This window comes from Symphalangus syndactylus, chromosome 14, assembly GCF_028878055.3.
Source record: "Symphalangus syndactylus isolate Jambi chromosome 14, NHGRI_mSymSyn1-v2.1_pri, whole genome shotgun sequence".
NCBI classification, from domain to species: domain Eukaryota; kingdom Metazoa; phylum Chordata; class Mammalia; order Primates; family Hylobatidae; genus Symphalangus; species Symphalangus syndactylus.
In genome coordinates, this window is record NC_072436.2 from 78,679,298 (window position 1) to 78,705,916 (window position 26,619).

The 26,619-nt window shown below is 40.4% G+C and overlaps 1 protein-coding gene across 1 annotated transcript in view; it reads right to left on the reverse strand.

The window, feature by feature from the left end:
- The window catches only part of COMMD1 (copper metabolism domain containing 1), a 234,382-nt gene that overhangs the window by 127,521 nt on the left and 80,242 nt on the right, over positions 1–26,619 (reverse strand). Inside the window, 1 exon segment of the mRNA XM_055242293.2 lies at positions 10,898–11,179. Coding sequence (XP_055098268.1) covers positions 10,898–11,179 — 282 coding nt within the window.

A 26,619-nucleotide genomic window follows, 5' to 3' on the forward strand; every position in this document is an offset into this window, starting at 1 on the left:
AAATTAAAATAAAGCCACTTACTTTGAGGTGGGGTCTGGGCATCTTAATTTCTTTTTAAGCTCCTCAGGTGAGTCTGACATATAGTGATGCTTTGAATCACTAGCTAAGTGAATCTTCCTTTTGCTTATAATAGCTTTTCTGCCAATTTTCTTCTTGCTACTTCTTACTGACAGCAGGCTGAGAAAATGGAAAACCAACATTGTGGGAGGTGGTGAGAAAGAAATGGCAATCACTAGGGACTTGTACTAAATCACTGCCAAAGGGGCCGGGTGCGGTGGCTCACTCCTGTAATCCCAGCACTTTGGGAGGCCCAGGCAGGTGGATCACCTGAGGTCGGGAGTTCGAGACCAGCCTGACCAAAATGGAGAAACCCCGTCTCTACTAAAAATACAAAATTAGCTGGGCGTGGTGGTGCACGCCTGTAATCCCAGCTACCCAGGAGGCTGAGGCAGGGGAATTGCTTGAACCTGGCAGGCAGAGATTGCGGTGAGAGCCACTGCACTCCAGCCTGGGCAACAAGAGTTGAGACTCCATCTCAAAAAAAAAAAAAAAAAAAAAAAAATCACTGCCAAAGGTCACGTGTGTGTGTGTGTGCGTGTACGTGTGTGTGTTTGAGACAAGGTCTCACTCTGTCACCCAGGCTGGAGTGGAATGGCATGATCTTGGCTCACTGCAACCTCCGCCTCCGGGGTTCAAGCAATTCTCATTCCTCAGCCTCCCAAGTAGCTGGGATTACAGGTGCATGCCACCACACCCAGCCCCAGCTAATTTTTTTGTATTTTTTGGTACAGATGGAGTTTCACCATGTTGGCCAGACTCATCTCAAACTCCTGACCTCAAGTGATCCACCTGCCTCAGCCTCCCACAGTGCCAGGATTACAGGCATGAGTCACTGCACCCAGCCGTACATCTATGCATTAAATGCAAAGATACGTTCATAAACTCTAGAGAATCCATCCTGCCTGTATCAACTTTTTTGTTGTTCTTATTTCATGATTCTCAGCTCTGGATCAGAGAGTTTACGATGTTGGAAAAATCATATGTAAATGTTACCTCTTAAGAACTGCCTTCTTTAACTTCCTGGGTAAAGATAGCCATTCTATCTTTTGAGCTTTGGTAGGGCTCTTCCATCTCTGATGTAATTTCTTACACTAATTATTAACAACTTTCTTTCATTGTGAGCTCCATAAGATAATGAACTTGTCTGTATTGTTTACTGATACTTCCTCAACTCCTATGTAGTGTCTGACACATAGGAGATGCTTTATAGTGAGTTATGGGATTTATCCACTCAAGAAATATTAACTGAACACCATGTGCTGGGAGGTATCCAAGACTGTGAGGATGCAGCAATGGAAAAAAAAAAATCTTTGTCCTCTTAAATGCTAATCTGGAGCACTGACAAGATTAATAAGTAAAATAGCATGCTAGGTAGTAATAAGTAACAAGAAGAAAAACAACTAAAGTAACAAAAGGCAGACCAGCAGTTGTTGACAAATTGTGGATGACTGTAAAGGGATACAGTCCCCATTTAGGGGCCCAGGAACGTGTTCTGGTTCTTGACTGTAGTGGTGTTTTCACAGACATGTACACCAGCCAAAATTAATCAAATTGTACACTTTAAATAAATAGTTTATCTTATTATATGTTGTAAATTGTAAATATAAAACATAAAGCAGGACATGGAGAACTCTTTTAGAGAGGCAGCTGGTGAAGGCCTAATGAGAAGGTGATTAAAAAAACAAAAGACTTTAAGGAAGTGAAAAGGCTAGCCATATCTGGAGTAAGACAAATTGAGAAAGAGGCAAGAGCAAGTATACAGGTCCTGAAGATCCCTGGAATGTTTCAGAAATTAGCAACAAGGCCAGTGGGTCTAGCTAGAGTAGACAAAGTAAGGGAGAGAACTATTAATCTGACTGACATAGAAAGCCACTGGAGTGAACTGGGAAGCCATGAATATATTTTCTGAGTTATGCATTAACAGTCATTCTGGATGCTGTGTGTTGAAAACAGACTGAAAAGCAGAAAGCGACATCGGTTAGGAGGATGTTATAATCTAGGAGAGAGGTGATGGTGATCTAAACAAAGCAGTTGGGGGTGGTGAGAAGTGTTCAAATTTTACATATATTTTAAAAATAGACCCAGCAAGATTTGATGGTGGAATGGACGTGGGTAGGAGAAAACAAAAGGTATGAACTGGAAGAATGGAGGTGCCACTAACTGAGATGGGAAAAAATGCAGGGGGAACAGGTTTTGGAGATAAATGAGGAACTTAGTTTTGGGCATATTCAATTTTTGATACCTTTTACACATTTAAGTGAAGATCTCAAGTATGTCATAAATATGTATCTGAAATTTTGGGGAGAAATCCAGTTTGGAGATATACATTTGGGAGCCATTACCATATAGATGGTATTTAAATGCAAGGAATTACATGAGATCAACTAGGAAGTGAGTTGTAAAAAGGAAGAAAAGAAGATCGAGGACAGAGTTCAAGGGTACACCAACATTTAGATGTGAGGATTAGAAGGAAGCTGCAAAAGAGATTTTAAAAGAAAAAAAAAAGAGCTAGAAGGCTAGCAGGAAAATCAGGCAAATGTGGTATTCTGGAAGACAAATATTTCAAAGACAAGGTAATTCAAGTATGTCAAATGTTGATTATGGATCCAGTAACTAAAATCTCAAGACTATTATTTAAAACGAGAATAAATGCAAAAACATTACACAAATTTTGAAGGAAAGACTTGGCTAAGAAAAAGAAGTACTGTATTAACAGTACAGCAGTCTAATCTTCAATCCATCAAAAATATTAAATATCACTTATTACAATCCTTATGTAAAGCATTCCCCAAAATTTCTACTTTTCAACTGGTAAGTTATCAATAACTGAATACTTCTGATTTTAATGTTTTCAAAACTAAAAAGCATTAAACTTACATTTTTATTTCACTAGTTACTACAAATATTTCACTAGCCATTCACTAGAATTCACAAGAATAGCCCTTTCACTATTCATTATAACTAGTAATGTTTTTAAAAGGGGTTTTTCTTAGTTTTTTTATTTTTTATTTCATTTTATTTTGGTAAAACATTCCCTTCTCCACAAAGTATTTTTAAAAATAGCTAACTCAGAGTTAGTTTGAATTTCAATAATAAGTTTTGGATTTTCATAGATTTTTTTTAACAAGTGTGTGAAAGCAAAAATGATAACAACTTTCTAAGGAAACAAAATTTCTTATTCTTTCTTTCTTTTTTTTTTTTTTTTTTTTTGAGACAGTCTCACTCTGTTGCCCAGGCTGGAGTACAGTGGTGTGATCTCACCTCACTGCAACCTCTGCCTCCCAGTAACCTCTGCCTCCCAGTTCAAGCGATTTTCCTACCTCAGCCTCCCGAGTAGCTGGGACTACAGGCATGTGCCACTATGCCTGGCAAACTTTTGTATTTTTAGTAGAGACTGCGTTTTACCAAGTTGGCCAGGCTGATCTCAAACTCCTGATCTCAGGTGATCCGCCCACCTCAGTCGCCCAAAGTGCTGGGATTACAGGCATGAGCCACCATGCCCAGTCTTACTCTTTCTTTTTTCTGTTATAAACTTTCAGCATTGCATTCTATAAATTATACCTTTAAATTCAACTGTAAGTTGAAGACTATAACTTTAGAACACAAACTATTATGGAACACTTCTTAGAGCTACAAAAAGAGTTGACTCATTCAGAATTAAAGTTTAAGTAAATTCCATGTTCTAAATCTGATATAAAATACGAAATGGAAAATCTCCTTTATCTGTTTTTTTTAAAGTATTCTAGACCGGGCCCAGTGGCTCACACCTGTAATCCCAACACTTTGGGAGGCCGAGGCGGGCGTATCACTTGAGGTTGGGAGTTCAAGACCAGCCTGGCCAACATGGTAAAATGCTGTCTCTACTAAAAATGCAAAAATTATCCAGGTGTGGTGGTGCATGCCTGTAGTGCCAGCTACTTGGGAGGCTGAGGCAGGAGAATCGCTTGAGCACAGGAGGCAGAGGTTGCAGTGAGCCAAGACCAGCCTGGTCAACAGAGGGAGACTCTGTAAGTAAGTAAATAAATAAATAAATAAATAAACAAATAATGTATTCTAAACTGATTTAAGTATCTTCGAGCTGTTAAATTTTATCAATCCCTACTGACAAATGATAGTTGAATGTCTTATCAGAAAACTAGTTTCACTAATTTTTTGGAGGCTTTCGTTTAGTACATTATTAAAAGTAAAAATCAACCTTAAATACAAGAATTATCAGAAACAAATCTGTATTGCTTGCATTACAGCTTATATAACCAAGCACGATATCTGTTCCCCTTGGTAGCTATTTGGAGTAAGACAACATGATCTCAAAATGGTGACTGAATGTTGATAAAATAAAATGGCACTTTATTTAATCCTTATATCCTATCCTTACAAATCCCTCCATGTATTTACACACATACACAGTATAAACAAATATATATATGTGTGTGTGTGTGTGTGTGTGTGTGTATGAAAGATTGTGGGGGTGTGTGCATGCGCACGTGACTTTGCTGCTTCCCCTATGACACAAAGCAGATAGCTGTGGTGACATTCCTCAGGCTTGTGAAGCTACAGTGGTACATGACCAAGCTCAGTATAAACTGATTTTATTTATTTACTTATTTACTTATTTAGAGACAAGGTCTCACTCTCACTCTGTCACCCAGGCTGGAGGGTAGTGGCGCAATCACAGCTCACTGCAGCCTTGACCTCCTGGGCACAAGGGATCTTCACTCTACCGAGTAGCTTGGATTACAGACATGCACTATCACATCTGGCTAATTTTCATGTTTTTTGTAGAGATGGGGTCTCGCCATGTTGATCAAGCTGGTCTCAAACACCTGGGCTCAAGTAACCTGCCTCCCTCAACCTCTCAACGTGCTGGTATTACAGGTGTGAGCCACTGCGCCCAGACATAAACGGATTATTAATTATAGGTTTTAGCAGATTCTTACTCCTTATTTACTAGCTAGAATTACAAAAGGAGATCAGTGTATAGTTATGCACAGCTTAACAATGAGGACAACTTCTGAGAAATGTGCCATTAGGTGATTCATTGTGTGAACATGATAGAGTGTACTTACACAAACCTAGATGGTGTAGCTTGATATACACCTAGGTTATATGGTATAGCCTATTGCTTCTAGGCTATAAACCTGTACAGGGCATTACTGTACTGAACACTGTAGGCAACTGCAACACAATGGTAAGTATTATATTTGTGTAACTAAACATATCTAAATAGAGAAAAGGTACCTTAAAAATACAGTGTTATCATCTTATGGGACAACTATCCTATATGTGATCCATCAGTGACTGAAATGTCATTATGCAGAGCATGATTGTATTTAGTTTATTTCAAAAGAAATTTAGAAATTAAAAATAAATGAATACCTTCCCTTGAGATTAGAGGTTTATCTATGTTTCAGACAAAATTGCTGGGTTTTTAATATAGAGCCCAACCTATTTTGATTCTGTAATGTATGGTCAGTGAATATCCCCCTCATTTAATTGCTTATAAATGACAGGAGTGAGCATATGAGTTGGTTAGAAAAAACAACTAGATCAGAAAATACAAAAATCTGTTTTCCTCTATAGGTCTGCTGAAAACTCAACCCAAAACTGGAGAAGTGCTTGAACTAAAACTTACTTGAGAAAAGGCAATAACATTTGCCATTAATAAATAAATTAAAAAACAATAAAGAGTTTTATATTTTGGGATCTCTACATGCAGGGCATCTTAAAATGTATGTGCAAGAACAATTCAGTACTAAATGGTTCAGTACTGAGACTAAGTCTAAATGTTTCCTCACAAAATGTCCCTTTGGCCTTGAAGGACAAGAAGTCATAAAAGAAAACCCAATACATCTTTATAAAATACCCAAATTCAAGCCTAAAAAGAAGAAATAAGCATAATGAGACTCCGCTAAAGGTATAAATTACCATCCCTTCTCCCCAGTTAGTGTTTAAAAAAACACTTCTATCGTAATCTCTACTGAAGTTCCAGGAAAGGAAAACACAACAAAGGTGTTAGGTGAGCAAATATAAAACATTTCTAAAGACATATGCCAGATTCCTACAGTCCTCATGGCTCAGATCTCACAGTGATTTATGGCCAAATATGACAGGATTTCAGTCTCATAAGCAAAGCACTTGATGTTCATCTTTTGGATATGAAATATTCACCTTAAAGCTTTCTGCATGTTTTTACAATTGAATCATGTTTTATTTTTGCAAAATTTTTACTTCTGTTGGAAAAAGCATTCACTACAAGCAAAGTAATTGGGTCAGTAGTTCCTACTCATTTTCTCAAGCTTTGCAGATTTCCATTAAGGTATACTGCCTTTGTTATTTCTCTATTACTCTGGCTTCCTCATATCTCAAAGGATATTGCAATATATACCGTGGTTTAGAAAACAAGGTTATGTATGTACTTGGCTGCTGATTTTCAAATGTACTTTTTAGACCAAAGAAAAGTAATACAGACAAACTGAACATGAGAGAGAAATTTAAATAGGGAATGAGGGAAACGAAAGAAACCCACCTTCACTAGTTCCTCAATAAATAAATCTCAAGCACTCTACAAATTACGTCAAGTACAAGCAATATGCCAACATATATTGAATTCTTGTTGTAAAAATATGATACCAAGTTCTATTAACACATCAAATCCAATTATTTTGGCTACCTTTAACACAGTGGTTCTCAACCCTGGATACTGAAATCATCTGGGGAGCTTTAAAGAATAACGATACCTATGTTCCATCCCCACAGATTCTTATGTAATTGGCCGGGGGTAAGGCCTGAGCATCAAAATGTTTAAAGCTCTGAATGTGATTCTTATGTGTGACCATGGTTGAGAACTACTGCTTTAAAATGATATAAACTGAAGACAGTACTTTAGTTGCCCTGGGGTACACAGATAGACATACACACACACCAGAGTTCAACAAAAACCTGGTCACCCTTCTTGGAAGCAACTTCTTGATATCCTAGAATCATTAATTCTCTCACAAGCTCATCCAATGTCAGCAGTATGAAAACAACTTTGAGATGGGTGCCTATAGGTGTTCTAAAAATTGGGAACTTGATTTAGTAGAGTATTTCATAAATAACACTAACCTAGAAGCGGGCATAAGTACTAACCAAGGATCCAGTTCTCACAAAAACATTTCCTGTAGGATGTGGGCTGTATATTTTACTGCCAGTCTAGGTTCTATTATTGTTTACTTTATTCTTTAAAACTTTTCTTGACTTCATATATTTGTATTAAAAAAGGATTTTATAGGCCGGGCGCAGTGGCTCATGCCTGTAATCCCAGCACTTTGGGAGGCCGAGGTGGGTGGATCACAAGGTCAGGAGTTCAAGACCAGCCTGGCCAAGACGGTGAAACCCCCATCTCTACTAAAAATACAAAAAATAAGCCAGGCGCAGTGGCAGGCACCTGTAATCCCAGCTACTCGGGAGGCTGAGGCAGGAGAACCACTTGAACTCGGAGGGCTGAGGTTGCAGTGAGCCGAGATTGTGCCACTGCACTCCAGCCTGGGTGACAGAGTAAGACTCTGTCTCAAAAAACAAATAAAAAGGATTTTATGGGTTAAAGTGCAACATCAATCATTTTCATTGTGACTATTTCTTTACTACTTTGAAGTATGTGATGTACAATAAACTGTACATAATAAAGTGTACAATTTTGTAAGTTCTGACGTATGTATACAATCATTGCCACACTTTTTTCCTTTTTCTTTTTTTTTTTTTTTTCTGAGACACAGTCTCACTCTGTCACAAAGGCTAAAGTGAAGTGATCCGATCTTGGCTTGCTGCAACCTCCGCCTTCTGGGCTCAAGTGATTTTTGTGCCTCAGACTCCTAAGTAGCTGGAACTACAGACACACACCACCACACACGGCTAATTTTTTGTATTTTTAGTAGAGACAGGGTTTCACCATGTTGGCCAGGGTGGTCTCAAACTCCTGACCTCAAGTGATCTGCCTGCCTCAGCTTCCCAAAGTGCTGGGATTACAGAAGCGAGCAACCTGTAACCTAGAAACCTATGATAGTATTAACGAAATAATATCATAGCTTTCTAGGAGTCTTAAAATAGATATGTTTTCATATTCCTGCCGAAATGTTAAATATAGACAAAATGAAATAAGCACTGCTGGCAGGATGAAAACTAAATAGCCGATATAAATAGCTGGTAAAACTTAGATATCCAAGTGTGCTTATTAAATTTTTCTAATCTGTTGGATGTATGTGTGTGTGTGTGTGTGTGTGTGTGTGTACAAAAATATCTGTCACATAACATAATGGTTAAGAGAACAGACGACTTTTTTTAAGACTGAGTCTCACTCTGTCACCCAGGCTGGAGTGCAGTGGCACAATCTCGGCTCACTGCAAGCTCCGCCTCCTGGGTTCACACCATTCTTCTGCCTCAGACTCCCCAGTAGCTGGGATTACAGGTACCCGCCACCATGCCCAGCTAATTTTTTGTGTTTTTAGTAGAGACGGGGTTTCACCATGTTAGCCAGGATGGTCTCGATCTCCTGATCTCGTGATCCACCTGCCTCGGCCTCCCAAAGTGCTGGGATTACAGGCATGAGCCACCACACCCGGCCTTTTTTTTTTTTTTTTTTTTTTTTTTTTTGGGACAGAGCCTCACTGTTGCCCAGACTGGAGTGCAGTGGCACCATCTCGGCTGACAGCAACCTCTGCCTCCCAGGTTCAAGTGATTCTCCTGCCTCAGCCTCCCGAGTAGCTGGGATTACAGGTGCCTGCCACCATGCCCAGCTAATTTTTGTATTTTTAGTAGAGATGGGGTTTCCCCATGTTGGCCAGGCTGGTCTCGATCTCCTGACCTCAGATGATACACCTGCCTCAGCCTCCCAAAGTGCTGGGATTACAGGCGTGAGCCACTGTGCCCAGCAAGAGAACTGACTTTAGGATCAGACAAAGTAGTCAACAAGTACAAGTAGCACTACTTTATAATAACTGAATAAAAGGTACTCCAAATTTAAAATTTTTCTTTTTTTGCGACAGGGTCTCCCACCCAGGCTGGAGTACAGTGATGTGATCCCTGCTCACCGCAACCTCCACCTCCCAGGATGAAGCAATTCTCCTGCTTCAGCCTCCTGAGTAACTGGGATTACAGGTGCCCGCCACCATGTCCGGCAATTTGTTGTTGTTGTTATTGTTTTGTTTTGTTTTTGTATTTTTAGTAGAAGAGATGGGGTTTTACCATGTTGGCCAGGCTGGTCTTGAACTCCTGACCTCAAGTGATCCACCTACCTTGGCCTTCCAAAGTGCTGGGACTACAGAGATGAGCCACTGCACCCGGCCAAAAACTTTTAATGAATTTTTTTTTTTTTCTGGTGGAATATCGCTCTTGTCACCCAGGCTGGAGTGCAGTGGCTCGATCTCAGCTCACTGCAACCTCCACCTCCTGGATTCAAGCGATTCTCCCGCCTCAGCCTCCCAAGTAGCTGGGATTATAGGAGCCTGCCACCATGCCTGGCTAATTTTTGTATTTTTAGTAGAGACAAGGTTTCACCATGTTGGCCAGGCTGGTCTCAAAGTCCTGACCTCAGGTGATCCACCCACCCTGGCCTCCCAAAGTGTTGGGATTACAGGCGTGAGCCACTATGCTCGGGCTGAATTATCTTTTATTATTTAAAAAAAATTTTTTTCTTGAGACAGAGTTTCGCTCTTATTGCCCAGGCTGGAGTGCAATGGCATGATCTCGGCTCACTGCAACCTCTACCTCCCAGGTTCAAGCGATTCTCGTGCCTCAGCCTCCCGAGTAGCTAGGATTACAGGCATGTTCCACCATGCCCAGCTAATTTTGTATTTTTAGTAGAGACGGTGTGTCTTCATGTTGGTCAGGTTGGCCTCGAACTCCTGACCTCAGGTGATCCGCCAACCTCAGCCTCCCAAAGTGCTGGGATTACAGGCATGAGCCACCATGCCAGGCCCTGATTTATCTTTTAAATTAAAATTAAAGTCAGTACAGAACTGCAAACACTGAAAAATCTAAAGAAACTATAAAAGAAAATATGTAAGAAAATCTGATAGCTCATCAAGTAAGAAATAAATTTCTATTGTAGGATATAATAGAAGCACTTATTTGATTATTTATCTGAAAATAAATGTGATTAGCTAATTCATTGACCTGGGTTTTCTCTTCCTAATTACCAGTTTCTTTTTTTTGCCCCAAAGACATAAGCCAGATCATTAAAAGTCTGAGCTGGCAGTCATCTGGAACACAAAGTGAATGACTTCAAGAAAAACCACATAGACATTAAAATTATCTGCTATAATGACTGCTTTAACTGTTGGGAAAAGAAGCACTGTACGTAAGATTAAACTGAGAATTATTTGTGACCTCAAGGACAGAGATAGCACATTTAGGGGTCTTTATGAACAACGTATTAATGTAAATTAAGATACACTGCCTCCTATACCTGACTGATTATTAAAGGTGACTGGATGAGATTGTGTTGTTTAATCCAAATTCTTGGTCTTTATTTATTATCTCTATTATTGCCTTGGAAATTCTGACCAAACGCCGAGGATTTTGAGATCTAACCAAATGCAGTAGTGGTCAGCTTCTGAGCAATCACATTATTGGCCCATTCCGTTCTTCTGAGACAGCTGCCAGGACCCTGAAGCTAGTTTCCAGACTCTGTCCACAAGTGAGAGTATCCAAATTTTCAGATGATTCTACCTCTGAAAAAGGATTCTAGGAAACAGTGTCTTTTCCCGTTGCTGTTATTGCATAAAATCAAGCTGAACAGACAAGCTAACATGTAGCGAAAAATAGAGTTTACAAAGGAAAATTGACTTAAGTTTAACTCACCTGTCTATATTTGCCTAATTCCAGCTCTATAATGGCAACAGGCGTGTGTATTTGAGCTGAGTGCCTTGACTGAGACTTGCCATCAACTCTCCAGCTCAGGCCCCAAAGCCCGCTATTCCAGCGGCTCTGGTTCATGAGGCTCTCACGGATTTTTGTCTTGTGGCTCTTCCAGAATTTGGAAATGACAGCAGCTTGGTCAGATGTGATCCCACCTTGCTTTTTGGTTTGAGCAGTCAAGAATGCCTCCAGCTGGTTGAAATCCATGTCTGCAGACGCAATAGACTATAAAGATGACAGAAAAAGCAAAAAATTTGAATTTAGTAGGTAATTAGAAAAAGATAGCTTCTTAACTACAGATATTTTGAGTGACTCTTAAATCACTGAAACAGCCCAGACACAATGGCTCACACCTGTAATCTCAGCACTTTGGGAGGCAGAGACAAGATCACTTGAGGTCAGGAGTTAGAGACCAAACTGGCCAACATGGTGAAACCCCGTCTCTACTAAAACTACAAAAATTAGCCAGGCATAGTTGTGCGTGGTATATATGCAATAACAGCAATCTCAGTAATCTCAGCTACTCAGGAGGCTGAGGCACAAGAATCGCTTCAACCGGGAGGCAGAGACTGCAGTGAGCCAAAATTGCGCCACTGCACTCCAGCCTGGGTGACAGAGAGAGACCCTGTCTCAAAATAAACTTTAATGAAAGGTCATCAAGGGATAGTAAAGAGGCCAGGTACGGTGGCTCACACCTGTAATCCCAGCACTTTGCAAAGCTGAGGTGGGCAGATCGCTTGAGGTCAGAAATTCGAGACCAGCCTGGCCAAAACTGTGAAACCCTGTTTTTCTACTAAAAATACAAAATTGGCCGAGTGTAGCTGCGCACACCTGTAGTCCCAGCTACTCGGGAGGCTGAGGCAGGAGAATCACTTGAACCCGGGAGGCAGAGGTAGCAGTGAGCTCAGATCGCACCACTACACTCCAGCCTGAGCGACAGAGCAAGACTGCACTCAAAAAAAAAAAAGTGGGTGGGAGAGGGGGCAGACAGTAATGAGAATAAGCTCTTTATAACAAAAATACTCCCTTTGGAAACATCAAATATCAGAAAAGCTACTGTTAAAAATTCCATGTCACTCAATTTGGTATCAATAACTAGAATATAATTTTTAAATATCCAGTTCTATGGCGGGGAGATAAAATGAAAATTTTTTTGAAGTAATAAAACAAGCCAGGTGTGGTGATATGTGCCTGTAGTCCTAGCTACTTGGGGAGCTGAGGCAGGAGGACGGCTGGAGCCCAGGAGTTTAAGTACAGCCTGGCAACATAGCAAGACCCTGTCTCTAAAATAATAATAATAACAATAAAACAAAAGAATAAAATTGGTTGTCTGATAAAATCTTACATAATTTCACAATGCCTTATAGCCAGGCTTGGTTTGATATACTTCAACTGTATAATGCCTTATCCATATGATGCACTAAGTAAATTATTGTTAAGTGAATGTATTATCTTAGCTTTGAAGCCCATCTTCAGCCAAACAGCTCATTCACAATAATACTACTGTGAAATTATATGCTACTTTATACTTTCCCATAAATTTTCAAAAGTTAATTGCCATTGAATCTGGGTTCTCTATTCTAGCATTCAAGAAGACACAGTAACTAAATATAAGCTCAAGCATAGTAACATGTCTTAAATTTGCACAGTAATCTTTAGCATACCATAGCATTTTCACATCTACAGGCATACTTCATTTTATTGTGCATCATTTTATTGCATTTCACTTTATTATACTTCACAGATACTGCATTTTTTACAAATTGAAGGTCTGTGGCAACCCTATACTAAGCAAGTCTATTGGTACCATTTTTCAAATAGCATATGCTCACCTTGTGTCTCTGTGTCACATTTTGAAAATTCTCGTATTTCAAACTTTTTCACTATTATTTATATCTGTCATGGTGATCAGTGATCAGAGATCTTCAATGTTACTACTGGAATTCTTTCAGGGTGCCATGAACCATGCCCATAGAAGACAGATAAACTAACTAATTGATAAATGTCTTGTATTCTGACTGCTCCAACCACTAGCCGTTCCTTCTCTTTCCCTCTCTGCAGGCCTCCCTATGACCTGAGACACACAATATTGAAATTAGGCCAATTAATAACCCTACAACGGCTTCTAAGTATTCAAGTGAAAAAGTCACACATGTCTCATTTTAAATCAAAAGCTAGAAATGTTTAAGCTTAGAGAGGAAGCCAAGATAGGCTGAAATCTAGGCCTCCTGTGCCAGACAGCTAGCCAAGTTGTGAATGCCAAGGAGAAGTTCTTGAAAGAAATTAAAAGTGCTACTCCAGTGCACACACAAATGACAAGAAAGCAAAACAGAGCCGGGCGCAGTGGTTCACGCCTGTAATCCCAGCGCTTTGGGATGCCGAATCGGGCAGATCACTTGAGGTCAGGAGTTCGAGACCAGCCTGGACAACATGGTGAAACCCTGTCTCTACTAAAAATACAAAAATTAGCTGGGCGTAGTGGTGCACGCCTGTAATCCAAGCTACTCGGGAGGCTGAGGCAGGAGAAATGCATGAACCCAGGAGGCAGAGGTTGCAGTGAGCCAAGATAGTACGACTACACTTCCAGCCTCAGCCTGGAGGACAGAGTGAGACTCTGTCTCAAAAAAAAAAAGAAAGAAAGAAAGCATAACAGCCTTATTGCTGATATGGAGAAGGTTTTGGTGGTCTGGACAAAAGATCAAACCAGCCACCACATTCCCATAAGCCAAAACCTAATCGAGGGCAAGGCCCTAACTTTCTTTAATTATATGTAGGTTGAGAGAGGTGAGAAAGCTTACAGAAGAAAAGTTTGAAGAAAGGTTGGTTCATGAGGTTTAAAGAAAGAAGTTGTCTCCATTAACACAAAAGCACAAGATGAAGCAGCAAGTGCTGATGCAGGAGCTGCAGTGAGTTATCCAGAAGATCTAGCTATTTGATGAAGGTGGTTACACTAAACAAAAGATTTTCAATATAGATGAAACAGCCATGTATTGGAAAAAGATACCATCTAGGACTTTATTTTTTGTTTGTGAGTTCTCATAAAATAGGACTTTCACAGCTAGAGAGAAGTCAATGCCTAGCTTCAAAGGACAGGCTGACTCTTGTTAGGGGCTAATGCAGCTGGTGACTTGAAGTTGAAGCCAATGCTCATCTACCATTCAGAAAACTCTAGGGCCCTTAAGGATGATGTTAAATCTACTCTGCCCGTGCTCTATAAACAGAACAACAAAGCCTAAACAGCATATCTGTTTACAGCATGGCTTGCTGAATTTAAAATATTCACAGTGCGCTTAATATTTTACGGAAACCTACTGCTCAGAAAAAAGATTCCTTTCAAAATATTACTACTAACAATGCACGTAGTCACTCAAGAGCGCTGATGGAGACGTGAGATGTTATTTTCATGACTGCTAACACGGCATTCATTCTGCAGTCCATGGATCAAGAAGTAATTTTGACTGTCAAGTCTTTTTTTTTTTTAAGAAATACATTTTGTGACTAGGCATAGTGGCTCAAGCCTATAATCTCAGCACTTGGGAGGCCGAGGTGGGCAGATTGCTTGAGCCTGGGAGTTCAAGACCATTCTGGGCAACATGGCAAGACCATGTTTCTACAAAAAATACAAAAAAATTAGCCAGGTAGGGTAGTACGTATCTGTGGTCCCAGCTACTTAGGAGGCTGAGGTGGGAGGATCACTGTGAACACAGGGGATCAAGGCTGCATAAGCCAAGATGGCACCATTGCACTCCTGCCTGGGTAACACAGCAAGACCCTGTCAAAAAGAAAAAAAAAAGAAAGAAATACATTTTGTAAGGCTATAGCTGCCATAGACAATGATTAATGGATCGAGGCAGAATAAACTGAAAACCTTCAGGAAAGGATTCACCATTCTAGATGCCATTAAGAACATTCACGATTGATAGAAGAATGTCAAAATATCCACATTAACGGGAGTTTGGAAGAAGTTCATTCCATCCTTCATGGATGACTTTGAGGAGTCCAAGACTTCAGTGGAGGAAGTAACTGCATATGTGGTGAAAACAGCAAGAGAACAAGAATTAGAAGTGAAATCTGAAGATGTCATTGAATTGCTGCAATCTTATGATCAAACTTGAATGGATAAGAAGTTACTCCTTATGAAGGAGTAAACAAAGTGGTTTCTTGGTATCTAGTCCTAGTAAAGATGTTGTGAACATTGTTGAAGTGACAACAAAGGACTTAGAACATTACAGAAACTTAGTTGATAAAGCAGCAGCAGGGTTGGAGAGAACTGACTCCAATTTGGAAAGAGGTTCTACTGTGGGTAAAATGCTATCAAACAGCATCACATGCTACAGAGAAATCTTTCATGAAAGGGAGAGTCCATGGATGCAACAATCTCATTGTTGTGTTATTTAAGAAATTGCCACAGCCACCCCAACTTTCAGCAATCACCACTCTGATCAGTAAGCAGCCACTGACATCAAGGCAATTAAAATCCTACTTCTGACACACACACACACACACACATATTTAGAAAACAAAAACAAGACATCAAGGCAAGACCCTCCACCAGCAAAAAGAATATGACTAGATGAAGGCTCAGGTAATCACTAGCATTTTTTAGCAATAAAGTTTTTAGGTTTTTTTTGGGAGATGGGGTCTCTGTTACCCAGGCTGGAGTGCAGGGGCACAATCATAGCTCACTGTAGCCTCAAACTCCTGGGCTCAAGTAATCCTCTCACTTCAGCCTCTTGAATAGTAATAAGGTATCCCTTAATTAAAGTATGTATGCTGCTTTTAAAGACACAGTGCTCTTACAATATAGTGTAGTATGATATGGTATGGTATAGTATAAACACAACTTTAATGCACTAGGAAACTAAAAAATTCATGTGACTCGCTTAATTGCATTATTCACTTTATTGTGGCCACCTGGAACCAAACCCAAGATATTTCTGAGGTATGTCTGTATTACTGCACTTGACCTTCATAATCAATTTTCAAAGGCAATGAGATAGACGACAGTATTATAGTGCTCTTCACTCTCAACTTACAGAAAAGGAAACTGAAGCTTCAAGCAGTCAACTGATTTTTCTGAAAGCACCATGAGATAAGTGCAGGGCCAAAGCCTCAACAGTTAAGCCAGGTTTCCCTCTGATTAGTTGTCACAAGTGACTACATAGAGAAGTAGACTCGGTATCACTACCACTGAAAAAAATGTAAACTGGTACATTCTGCCAACAATGATAGAGATGCCAGTCCCCAACGAGTAGCTACAATGCTTCAGTTGCTGGCCTTCAGAGATCCTGAGACATCAAACAGTGATTTGAAGAGTATTACCACAAATTGTTTACTTGAGGTTTAGATGACTGAGGAATATGTACGTGTTATCAGAACTTAGGAGGCCAACTAGCTCAGTTTAACAGTGAATAGAAAAACTGAGAGATAAGATTGTGAAGGCAGTCTGGAGCCAGACTAAAGTACATCAAGTTTAGATATTGTTATATATATGCAATGAGGGGCCACTAAAGGCTAGGTAACTAGGAAATCATGATGCAATGTGTGGTTTAGAACGCTGAATCTTGCCAGTGTGGTGTCACATGCCTGCAGTCCCAGCTACTCCAGAGGCTGAGGCAGAAGGATTGTTCAAGCCCTGGAGGTTGAGACCGGCCTGGAAAACACAGCAAAACCCTGTCTCTCTTTTAAAAATGTTTTTAATTAAAAAAAAATTTTTTAAGCTGAATCTGATAACAGTAAGTAGTTGGACTAAAGTGAAAAATTTTCAGAGGGCTAGGGCAATGGAGCCTAGGAGAGGATAGCAGCAGTTAATAAGTTAGTCCCCAGGGTAAGCTTCCCCTTGCCTCTTCTTTGCTATGCCCCTATCTTAGTGGCCATGGGGACTGGCATAAGCTCCAAACCAGACAGATCACAATATCCTCCTTCCTCTGGGCACACTGACTGGTCTAAATGAATTTCCCAATTTAGAGCAGGAGAAATGGTCTTGTCCTTTTGGGTCATAGTATAAGAAGGACATGAGGCTGGGGTTACAGACAGCATTTTCTTGGACCTTTTGGCAAAAGCATGTCTGCAAGAAAATAGAATGAAGCCAAGGAGAGATGAGAGTGGATTTTAATGGGGTGATATCCCTGTTTTACAGTTCCCAAGACCCTGGTTCCTGCAGGCCTTCCTGCAATTCTATAATGCTATCTCAGCATCCTTCCTACAGACAACCCAAAATTCCATCAACTATTCAATTTAAGCTGCATTCCTATAATTTGGAACCAAGAGTCCTGACTAAAAGAGGGTGGTGGCAGTGGGAACAGAAGAATGTAAAGGTAAAAATACCAGGTAGAACATAGGTAGAGCAAGTGAGACTGGAGCTGAAAGAAAAACAAGCTGTCTTTCATTTCTTCATTAATATAAAAAATTATATGGTAAATATTACAACTTTCTGGTACATTAAAGATATTTCACATTACAATTCAATAAACATTTACTGAATATTTGCCTATTTACCAGATAGCAGGATCCCAAACCTCTGGCTATGCCAATCAATACAAATACAGGCTGGGCGTGGTGGCTCACGCCTGTAATCCAGCACTTTGGGAGGCTGAGGTGGGCAGGTCATCTGAGGTCAGGAGTTCATGACCAGCCTGACCAACATGGAGAAACCCCATCTCCACTAACAATACAAAAATCAGCCGGGTGTGGTGGCAGGTGCCTGTAATCCCACCTACTCGAGAGGCTGATGCAGGAGAATCACTTGAACCCAGGAGGCACAGGTAGCAGTGAGCCAACATTGCGCCACTGCACTTCAGCCTGGGTGACACAGTGAGACTCCGCCAAGAAAGAAAGAAGAAAGAAAAGAAAAGACAAGACAAGACAAGAATTATTTTGTGTAATATACTATAATTAAGTCAAATTATTTCCACTGACACCTTGCTTCACAATATTATGTCACAATTCAGGTAATTTGTATCATTCTTCTTCTCAAATAATATCAAGAGATATCCATTCTGATATAATTTCATCCGTGACAGAAGTTATTTTGGTTGGGTTCCAGTCAATAATATCTTGAACTAGGGTCAATTCATCCAAATTGAGAACAATCAAAAATTAAATGAGAAATTGATTTTGGTTTGGGTTCAAAGTCATCAATTTTCACTTAAGAAATATTTGGATAGCCACCATAAAACAGATACTGTTCACAGCACACCACTTCCATCTACTGGCAGCCTAGGCTGACAGCCTGGAACTCATCCTTTATTCTTCTCTCTCTTCCACGTCTTGAATCAGTGGTTTTCAACACTGGCTGCACATTAGAATCCTGAAGTACAATTTTAAAATATCAGTGCCCAGCTATTATCCCAGAAATTCTGATTTCTAGGAATTATGGAGTAAAGCCTAGGCACTGGTATTGTTAAAAAGCTTCCAAAGTGATTCTGGCAGGCAACAAAGGGTTAAAAACAAATGCCTCTGGCAGTAAAATGAGTTCGAAAAGAAAAAGAAAAACAAATGCCTGTAACTTTCAATTGTCAAGTTCTACTGATTGTTACATCTGAAATAATTCTCTAATAATATGTCCCCTCTGGTCTGTCCCTACTAGCTAGTAGAAGCCCTCACTGTCTTGAACCTAAACTAAGGGTGGACTCCCTCAAGTCTATCTTCTATACCACTATCAAAGTGATCTATCTATAATATAAATATAGGATGCTGGCACTTGCTTGTTTAAAGTTATCCCATGGCTGGCTATTATTTGCTTCAGTGGTGGTCAGGCAGAATGGTGTCAAGCACTCTCCTATGAGGTATAACGTAAGTTGTTCATACTATAGTGGAGCCGTAGTAGTAGTACAAGTATTAATGTTTGTAAAGATTTTTATAAGTATAAATCAGAGGGTTTTCAAAGTATCCTTATATTAAACAATTACCTCCCTCATTTTAATTGTTTACTTGAATGGAAGAAAAAAAGAAAATTACAAACACAGGAACTCTGCATAGAACTATATTATGCATGTATTACTATCTGTTAAATGTGTCACAGAGGAATAAAAATTTGAAAACTGATAAACCAAAACAGTGGTTCTCAATCAGGTAGTATTGCCCTCCCAAAGGCACCTGAGAAATGGTGGAGGCTACATTTGGTTTCACAGTGATTGGAGGGAGTGCTGTTCGCATTAAGTGGGCAGGAGCTAGGGATGCTCGGCATCCTTCAATGCCCAAGAAACAGGAGTTGGCAAGCTTTCTGTAAAAGTTGTAACCATCTGTTGCATATTCTTCCCTTTTTTGTACAACTCTTTAAAAATGTAAAAACTATTCTTAGCTCATGGGCTATATAAATACAGGCAGTGTGACCACCTGTGGGCTGATGTTTGCAGACCCCTGACCACGAACATCCCACAGGACAAAAAGACCTGTGTCTCACATGACTTTGCAATGTCCCATCTGACAATGTGTGGAAAAACTTGTTTATAATTACTTGAGCCTAAAAATTAAGTATTTTGTTTTACATAAAAAAGTATTTTTTTCACGGTTTTAATAAACACCAAGTTTTCCAGGAATGCAATTAATACAACTTGTACTTTGACTTGGTTAGAACTTTACAAATAGGATGTTAAGTATTTTGAAAAATCTCATTACCAGTGACAATACCATTTAAAATATCTTACCTACCAATACAATACATTTTATATACCTGCATTTGTTGCTGTGCATTCACAGCAATACCATGTATAGGTACAAGCATCTGATTAATTCATTACATGTTCTAATGACATAATGCTTAAACATTTATATTTTAATATATATATTTCAAATCATGTTGTTTCAGATTTCTTATACTTTTCCTTTGTATTACATTTATGACATCATATTAGAAATTATGTGTTAATTTTATTATATGTGAATTGTAAGAATTCCTTTTAAGGATCATAAAGGACCATTAGAAAATATTTGCTATAAAAAATGAAACACTGGGTTGGATATGTTTGAGAATCACTGAGCATGAAGTTCAAACTCAACACAACAGGCCCTGGCTTATCTTTTAGTGTCTTACAACTTCCTGCCTCCCGCACTTGACACTCAAACAGCACTAACCTGTTTGTAATTCCCCAACTAGCAATCCCAATATGATGCTGCTTCTGTTCGTGCTATTCTAGATGTTCTGAAATGTCCTATCATCACCTTCAACAGATTAATTTCTATTCACCATTCAAGACTCAGTTCAAGTATGGCTTCCCCAATACCCCTCCTCTCCTAGTAAGGTAAGTGCCCCTTTCTCTTCCAAAAATGCCCTAATATCTCTATCCCTGCACTTACCTCAATGAAATGAAATTATGTCAAAAAGTCTGTTTGACCCAACAGAGTCTAAACTTTGAGAGCAGGGTCTATGTATCTCTGCAAATACATCATCTAACACCTTGAAGGAGAATTCATATTCCAACAAGCATTCATACTGTATCAATAACATTTCAAATAAAAAATTCTAAATGTTGCAGATAAACATTAAGTCCAGAATTCTTTAAAGCTACCAACTTCTTGCTTTACAAAATTCTCTCACATACATTCGCGAACCATAAACTTCTTTAAGATAAGAGTAGAAAGTAATTCAGGGTGCTGATTTCTGCTTGCCTAATCTAGCCTAGCAAATTAGCAAGGGGCTCAGAGCCAAAAAAAAATAAAAAAATTAGGCTAGGATACTAAAGAAAAAAAAGAATTTGAATGAAAAATGAAGATGTAATTCATCACTTTTTTTTTTTCTTTTGAGACAGGATCTTGCTCTCTCACCCAGCTGGAGTGCAGTGGCACAATCACGGCTCACTACAGTCTTGTCCTCCTGGGCTCAAGCAATCCTTCCACCTCAGTCTTCTGAGTAGCTGGGACTACAAGCGTGCACCACCATGCCTGGCATTATGTATGTGTGTGTGTGTGTGTATATATTTTATTTTTTGTAAAGACAGAGTGATATGGTTTGGCTCTGTGACCCCACCTAAATCTCATCTTGTAGCTCCCATAATTCCCACATGTTGTGAGAGGGACCCACTGGGAGATAACTGATTCATGGGGGCGGGTCTTTCCCATGCGGTGACAGTGAATAAGTGTCACGAGATTTGATGGTTTTAAAAATGGGAGTTTCCAGTTCAACCATTGTGGAAGTCAGTGTGGCGATTCCTCAGGGACCTAGAACTAGAAATACCATTTGACCTAGTCATCCCATTCCTGGGTATATACCCAAAGGATTATAAATCATGCTGCTATAAAGACACACGCACATGTATGTTTATTGTGGCACTATTCACAATAGCAAAGACTTGGAACCAACCTAAGTGTCCAAAAACGATAGACTGGATTAAGAAAATGTGGCATATATACACCATAGAATACTATGCAGCCATAAAAAATGATGAGTTCATGTCCTTTGTAGGGACATGGATGAAACTGGAAACCATCATTCTCAGCAAATTATCGCAAGGACAAAAAACCAAACACCGCATGTTCTCACTCATAGGTGGGAATTGAACAATGATAACACATGGACACAAGAAGGGGAACATCACACACCAGGGACTGTTTTGGGGTGGGGGGAGGGGGGAGGGATAGCATTAGGAGATATACCTGATGCTAAATGACAAGTTAATGGGTGCAGCACACCAACATGGCACATGGATACATATGTAACAAACCTGCACGTTGTGCACATGTACCCTAAAACTTAAAGTATAATAATTATAAAATTTAAAAAAAGAAAAAAAAAGGTTTTAGAAGCAGAGAGACCAAAAAAAAAAAAAAGAATAAAACATTTTGCAATGACCACATTCTTGATGGTTTTTAAATTCATGATTTTGTACAGGACTGAACCTCAATTTTTTGAGCTGGTTTAATAGGAATAAATTAGTTTCTATAAAATAAATAAATAAATTAATTAATTAAAGTCTGTTTTAGCTGAGAAAAAAAAATGGGAGTTTCCCTGCACAAACTCTTCTCTTGTCTGCCACCATGTGAGACATGTCTTTCACCTTCCACCATGATTGTGAGGCCTCCCCGGCCACGTGGAACTGTAAGTCCAATAAACCTCTTTCTTTTGTAAATTGCCCGGTCTCGGCTATGTCTTTATCAGCAGCACGAAAACTGACTAATCTATAGGGGCTCACTATGTTGCCCAGGCTGGTCTTGAACTCCTGGACTCAAAGCAATCCTTCCGCCTCAGCCTCCCAAAATGCTGGGATTACAGGTGTCAGGCAGTGTGCCCAGTCTCTCTGAATTATTTCTTGCAACTCTATGTCAAACTATAATTATCTCTAAATAAAAAGCTTAATTTAAGAAAAAAATCTATAAGAACTTCTCTGACCTCTAGATTTAAATTCTAAGTCTTCAATATGGCTTACAAGGCGAATCACAGTCAGGAAACTTCTCCCCTTCTCTAGCTTCATTTCTCTTCATATCCCCCTACTTCTTACAATCTTCCAATCATTTGTTCTTCCTACCATCGCTTTTGAACTCCTTTTAGCTGTTAAGTGTGCATTCTATCTCTATCCTCTTGGCTTTTGCCTAGGCTATTCTCTCTGCCTAGAAAATCTTAGTTGCTATTCCTTTATCCCCTTACCTTGTTGATACCACCTCTTTCTTCAGGCTTCGATATAGATCTTACTTTTTCCATGAAGTCTTTCCTTAACTCCCAAATCTGGGACGGGGGCCTCTTTCTAGACTGCCTAGTAAACTAGTAGTATTTATTAAAATGCAGGGTAACTGCCAGGCCTGTATCTTGCTCCAAAGGCCACTGCCTTCTTACTTAATATTTAATCCCCAAGGTCTACAAAACTGGAACATAGTAGGTGCTCTACAAAGACATGTTGAAGGGAAAGCAAAACTATGGAATACAGTGAAAAGATCAATAGTTGCCTGGGTGTGGTGGCTCACTCCTGTAATCCCAGCACTTTGGGAGGCCAACGTGGGTGGATCACTTGAGGTCAGGAGTTTCAAGACCAGCCTGGTCAACATGGTGAAACCCATCTCTATTAAAAAACACAAAAAAAATTTGCCAGGCATGGTGGTGCATGCCTGTAATCTCAGCTACTCGGGAGGCTGAGGCAGGATAATCACTTGAACCCAGGAGGTGGAGGTTGCAGTGAGCCGAGATTGTGCGACTGCACTCCAGCTTGGGTGACCGAGTGAAACTCCGTCTCAAAAAAAAAAAAAAAAAAATCAACATTTGCCAGGGTTTGGGGGCGAGGGAATGGAGGGATAAATAGGTAGACCCCAGAGATTTTTGGACATTGAACCCAATCTGTATAATACTATATGCCAGATGCATGTCATTATACACATGTCAAAACCCATAGAAGTTAAAATATCAAGCATGAACCCTAAGATAAATTACAGACTTTGGATAGTAATCATGTGCCAATTTTGGTTCATCCATTGTTTAACAAATTACCAGTCTAGGCCCTGGGAGGCAGAGCAAGATGCCAAACAGAAGCCTCCACCAATTGTCCTCCCTGTCGGAACACCAAATATGACATCTATATAAAAAAGCACTTTCACAAGAACCAAAAATCAGGTGAGTGATCACAATACCTGGTTTTAACTTCATACTGCAGAAAAACGAACTGAAGTGGGTAGGAAAGCCCCTTTAATTTCCGACACCACCATTCCCCCATCCCCTAGCAGCAGCCAAGTAGAGAGAATCTGTGTGTTTGGGAGAGGGAGAGTGCAGCAATTGTGGGACTTTACACTGGAACTTGGTGCTGCCAACACCAGGCAGAACTCAGCCAATGTCCACAGAGGGAGCATTTAGATCAGCTCTATCCAAAGTGGGATTGCTCATCTCAGAAGCCAGAACTTGAGTTTGGCAAGCCTCACCACAGAAGGCTAAAGAGCTCTGGGGTCCTCAATAAACAAAAGGCACTCTAGGCCACAAGGACTGAAACCTACAGGAAAGTCTAAAAGCTGTGCTAGGATCAGAGCCAGTGGACTCAGGGGACACATGACATAGTGAGACACTAGCTGGGGTAGCTAAGGGAGTGCCTGCATCACCCCTCCACCAACCCCAGGCAGCATAGCTCACAGCTCCAAAAGAGACTCCTTCCTTCAACTTGAGAGGAGAGAAAACAGTAAAGAAGACTTTGTTATGCAACTTGGACACCAGCTCAGCCAAAGTAGGACAGTGCACCAAGGAGAGTCGTGAGGCCCCCACTCCAGGCCCTAGCTCCTGGACAACATTTCTAGACAAACCCTGGGCCAGATGGGAACCAGCCGCCATGAAGGGAAGGATCCACTGCTGGCGGGATTCATCACCTGCTGACTAAAGGGCCTTTCAGCCCTGAATAATTAGCAGTGGTAGCCAGGTAGAACATGTTGTGGGCCTTGAGTGAGACTATGAAACATGCTGGCTTCAGGTGTGACCTACCACATTCCCACCTATGTGTTTATGGGGAGAGACTCCTGCTTGAAAAAAGTAGAGGGGAAAATAAAGGGGACTTTATCTTCCAGCTTAGGTACCGGCTCTACCACGGTGGGGAAGAGCACCAAACAGACTTGGGGTCCTCAATTTCAGACCCTGGCTCTTAGATGACATTTTTGGACCTATCTTGGGCCAGAAAGGAGCCTACTGCCAGGAAGGGTGAGTTGCAGGTCTGGAAGCATTCACCACAAGCTGACTGAAAAGCCCTTAGGACTTAAGTGAACATTGGCAATACTTCCTATGGGCCTATGATGGTGGCAGACACAGGCAGAGGCTCTCCTGCCTGGGAGAAGGGGAGGAAAGAGTGGGAAAGACTTTGTCTTGTGGTTTCGGTGCCAGCTTAGCTGCAGCAGAACAGAGGACCAGGTAGATTCCTAAGGTTAACAAACCAGGCCCTGGCTCCCAGACAGCATCTCTGAAACTACTAGGGCTCAGGAGAACTCAATCCCCTGAATGGAAGGGCACAAGCTTGGCTGGCTTCACCATCTGCTGATTGTAGAGTCCTAGGCCTTGAGCCAGGTAGTGGTTATAGTGGGCCTTGGGCAAGACCCAGTACCATGCTGACTTCAGGTCTGATCCAGCACAGTGCCAGTGGTAGTGGCCACAGGGGTCCTTGTGTTACACATCCCTCAACTCCAGGTAGTCCAGCACAGAGAAAGAGACTCTGTTTATTTGGGAAAAAAGGAAGAGAACAAGAGTCTCTGCCTGGCAACAGAAAGAATTCTTCCAGATCTTATCCAAGACCACCAAGGTGGTACCTCTACAAGTCTGCAAGAACTTCGATGATGTTGGACTTGGGGTGCCCTTTAATGCAGATACAGCTTAGATCACAACATCCCCATCCTTTCAAATACCTGGAAAGCCTTCCCAAAGAGGATGAGTAAAAACAAGATGTACTAGATGGCGAAGACTATAATAAACATCTAATTCTTTAATGCCTAGACACCAACGAGAATCTACAAGCATCTAGACCATCCAGGAAAACATGAGCTCCCAAAATGAACTAAATAAAGCTCCAGGGAACAATCACAGAAAGGCAGAGATATGTGATCCTTCAGACAGAAAATTCAAAATAGCTGTTTTGGGAAAACTTGAAGAAATTCAAGAGAACATAGAGAAGGAATTCAGAATCTTTCAGATGAATTTAACAACAAAATGGAAATAATTAAAAAGAATCAAAAGGAAATTCTGGAGCTGAAAAATGCAATTGACATAATGAAGAACGGATCAGAGTATCTTAAAAACAGACTTGATCAAGCAAAAGAAAGAATTAGTGAGCTTGAAGACAGGCTATTTGAAAATACACAGTCAAAGGAAACAAAAAAGAAAAAGAGGCTGGGCACAGGGGCTCATACCTGTAATCCTAGCACTTTGGGACGCCAAGGCTGGCGGATTGCCTGAGCTCTGGAGTTCAAGACCAGCCTGGGCTACTTGGCAAAACCTGGTCTCTAATAAAAATACAAAAAATTAGCCAGGCATGGTGGTGCTCGCCTGCAGTCCCAGCTATTCGGGAGGCTGAAGCATGAGAATTCCTTGAACCCAGGAGGCAGAGGTTGCAGCAAGCTGAGATCATGCCACTGCACTCCAGCCTGGGCAGCAGAGCAAGACTCTGTCTCCAAAAAAAAAAGAAAGAAAAAGAAAAAGAATGATGCCTACGAGATTTAGAAAACAGCCTCAAAAGGGCTTCTCTAAGAGTTATTGGCCTTAAAGAGAAGGTAAACAGAGACACAGGTGTAGAAAGTTTATTCAAAGGGATAATAGCAGAGAACATCCCCAACCTAGAGAAAGACATCACTATTCAAGAACAAGAAGGTTACAGAACATCAAGCAGATTAAATGCAAAGAAGACTGTCTCAAGGCATTTAATAATTACACTCCTGAAAGTCAAGAATAAAGAATGGATCCTAAAAGCAGCAAGACAAAAGAAACAAATAACATGCAATGGAGCTCCAATACATCTGGCAGCAGGCTTTTCAGTGGAACCCTTACAATCTCATGCCAGGTCAGATTGGCATGACATATTTAAAGTGCTGAAGGAAAAAAAAAAAAAACTTTATACCAGAATAGTAATCTGGAGAAAATATCCATCAAACATGAAGAGGAAATAGATTTTCCCAAACTAAAGCTGTGGGATTTCATCAACACCAAACCTGTCCTACAAGAAATGCTAAAGGGAATTCTTCAGTCTGAGAGGAAAGGATGTTAATGAGCAATAAGAAATCATCTG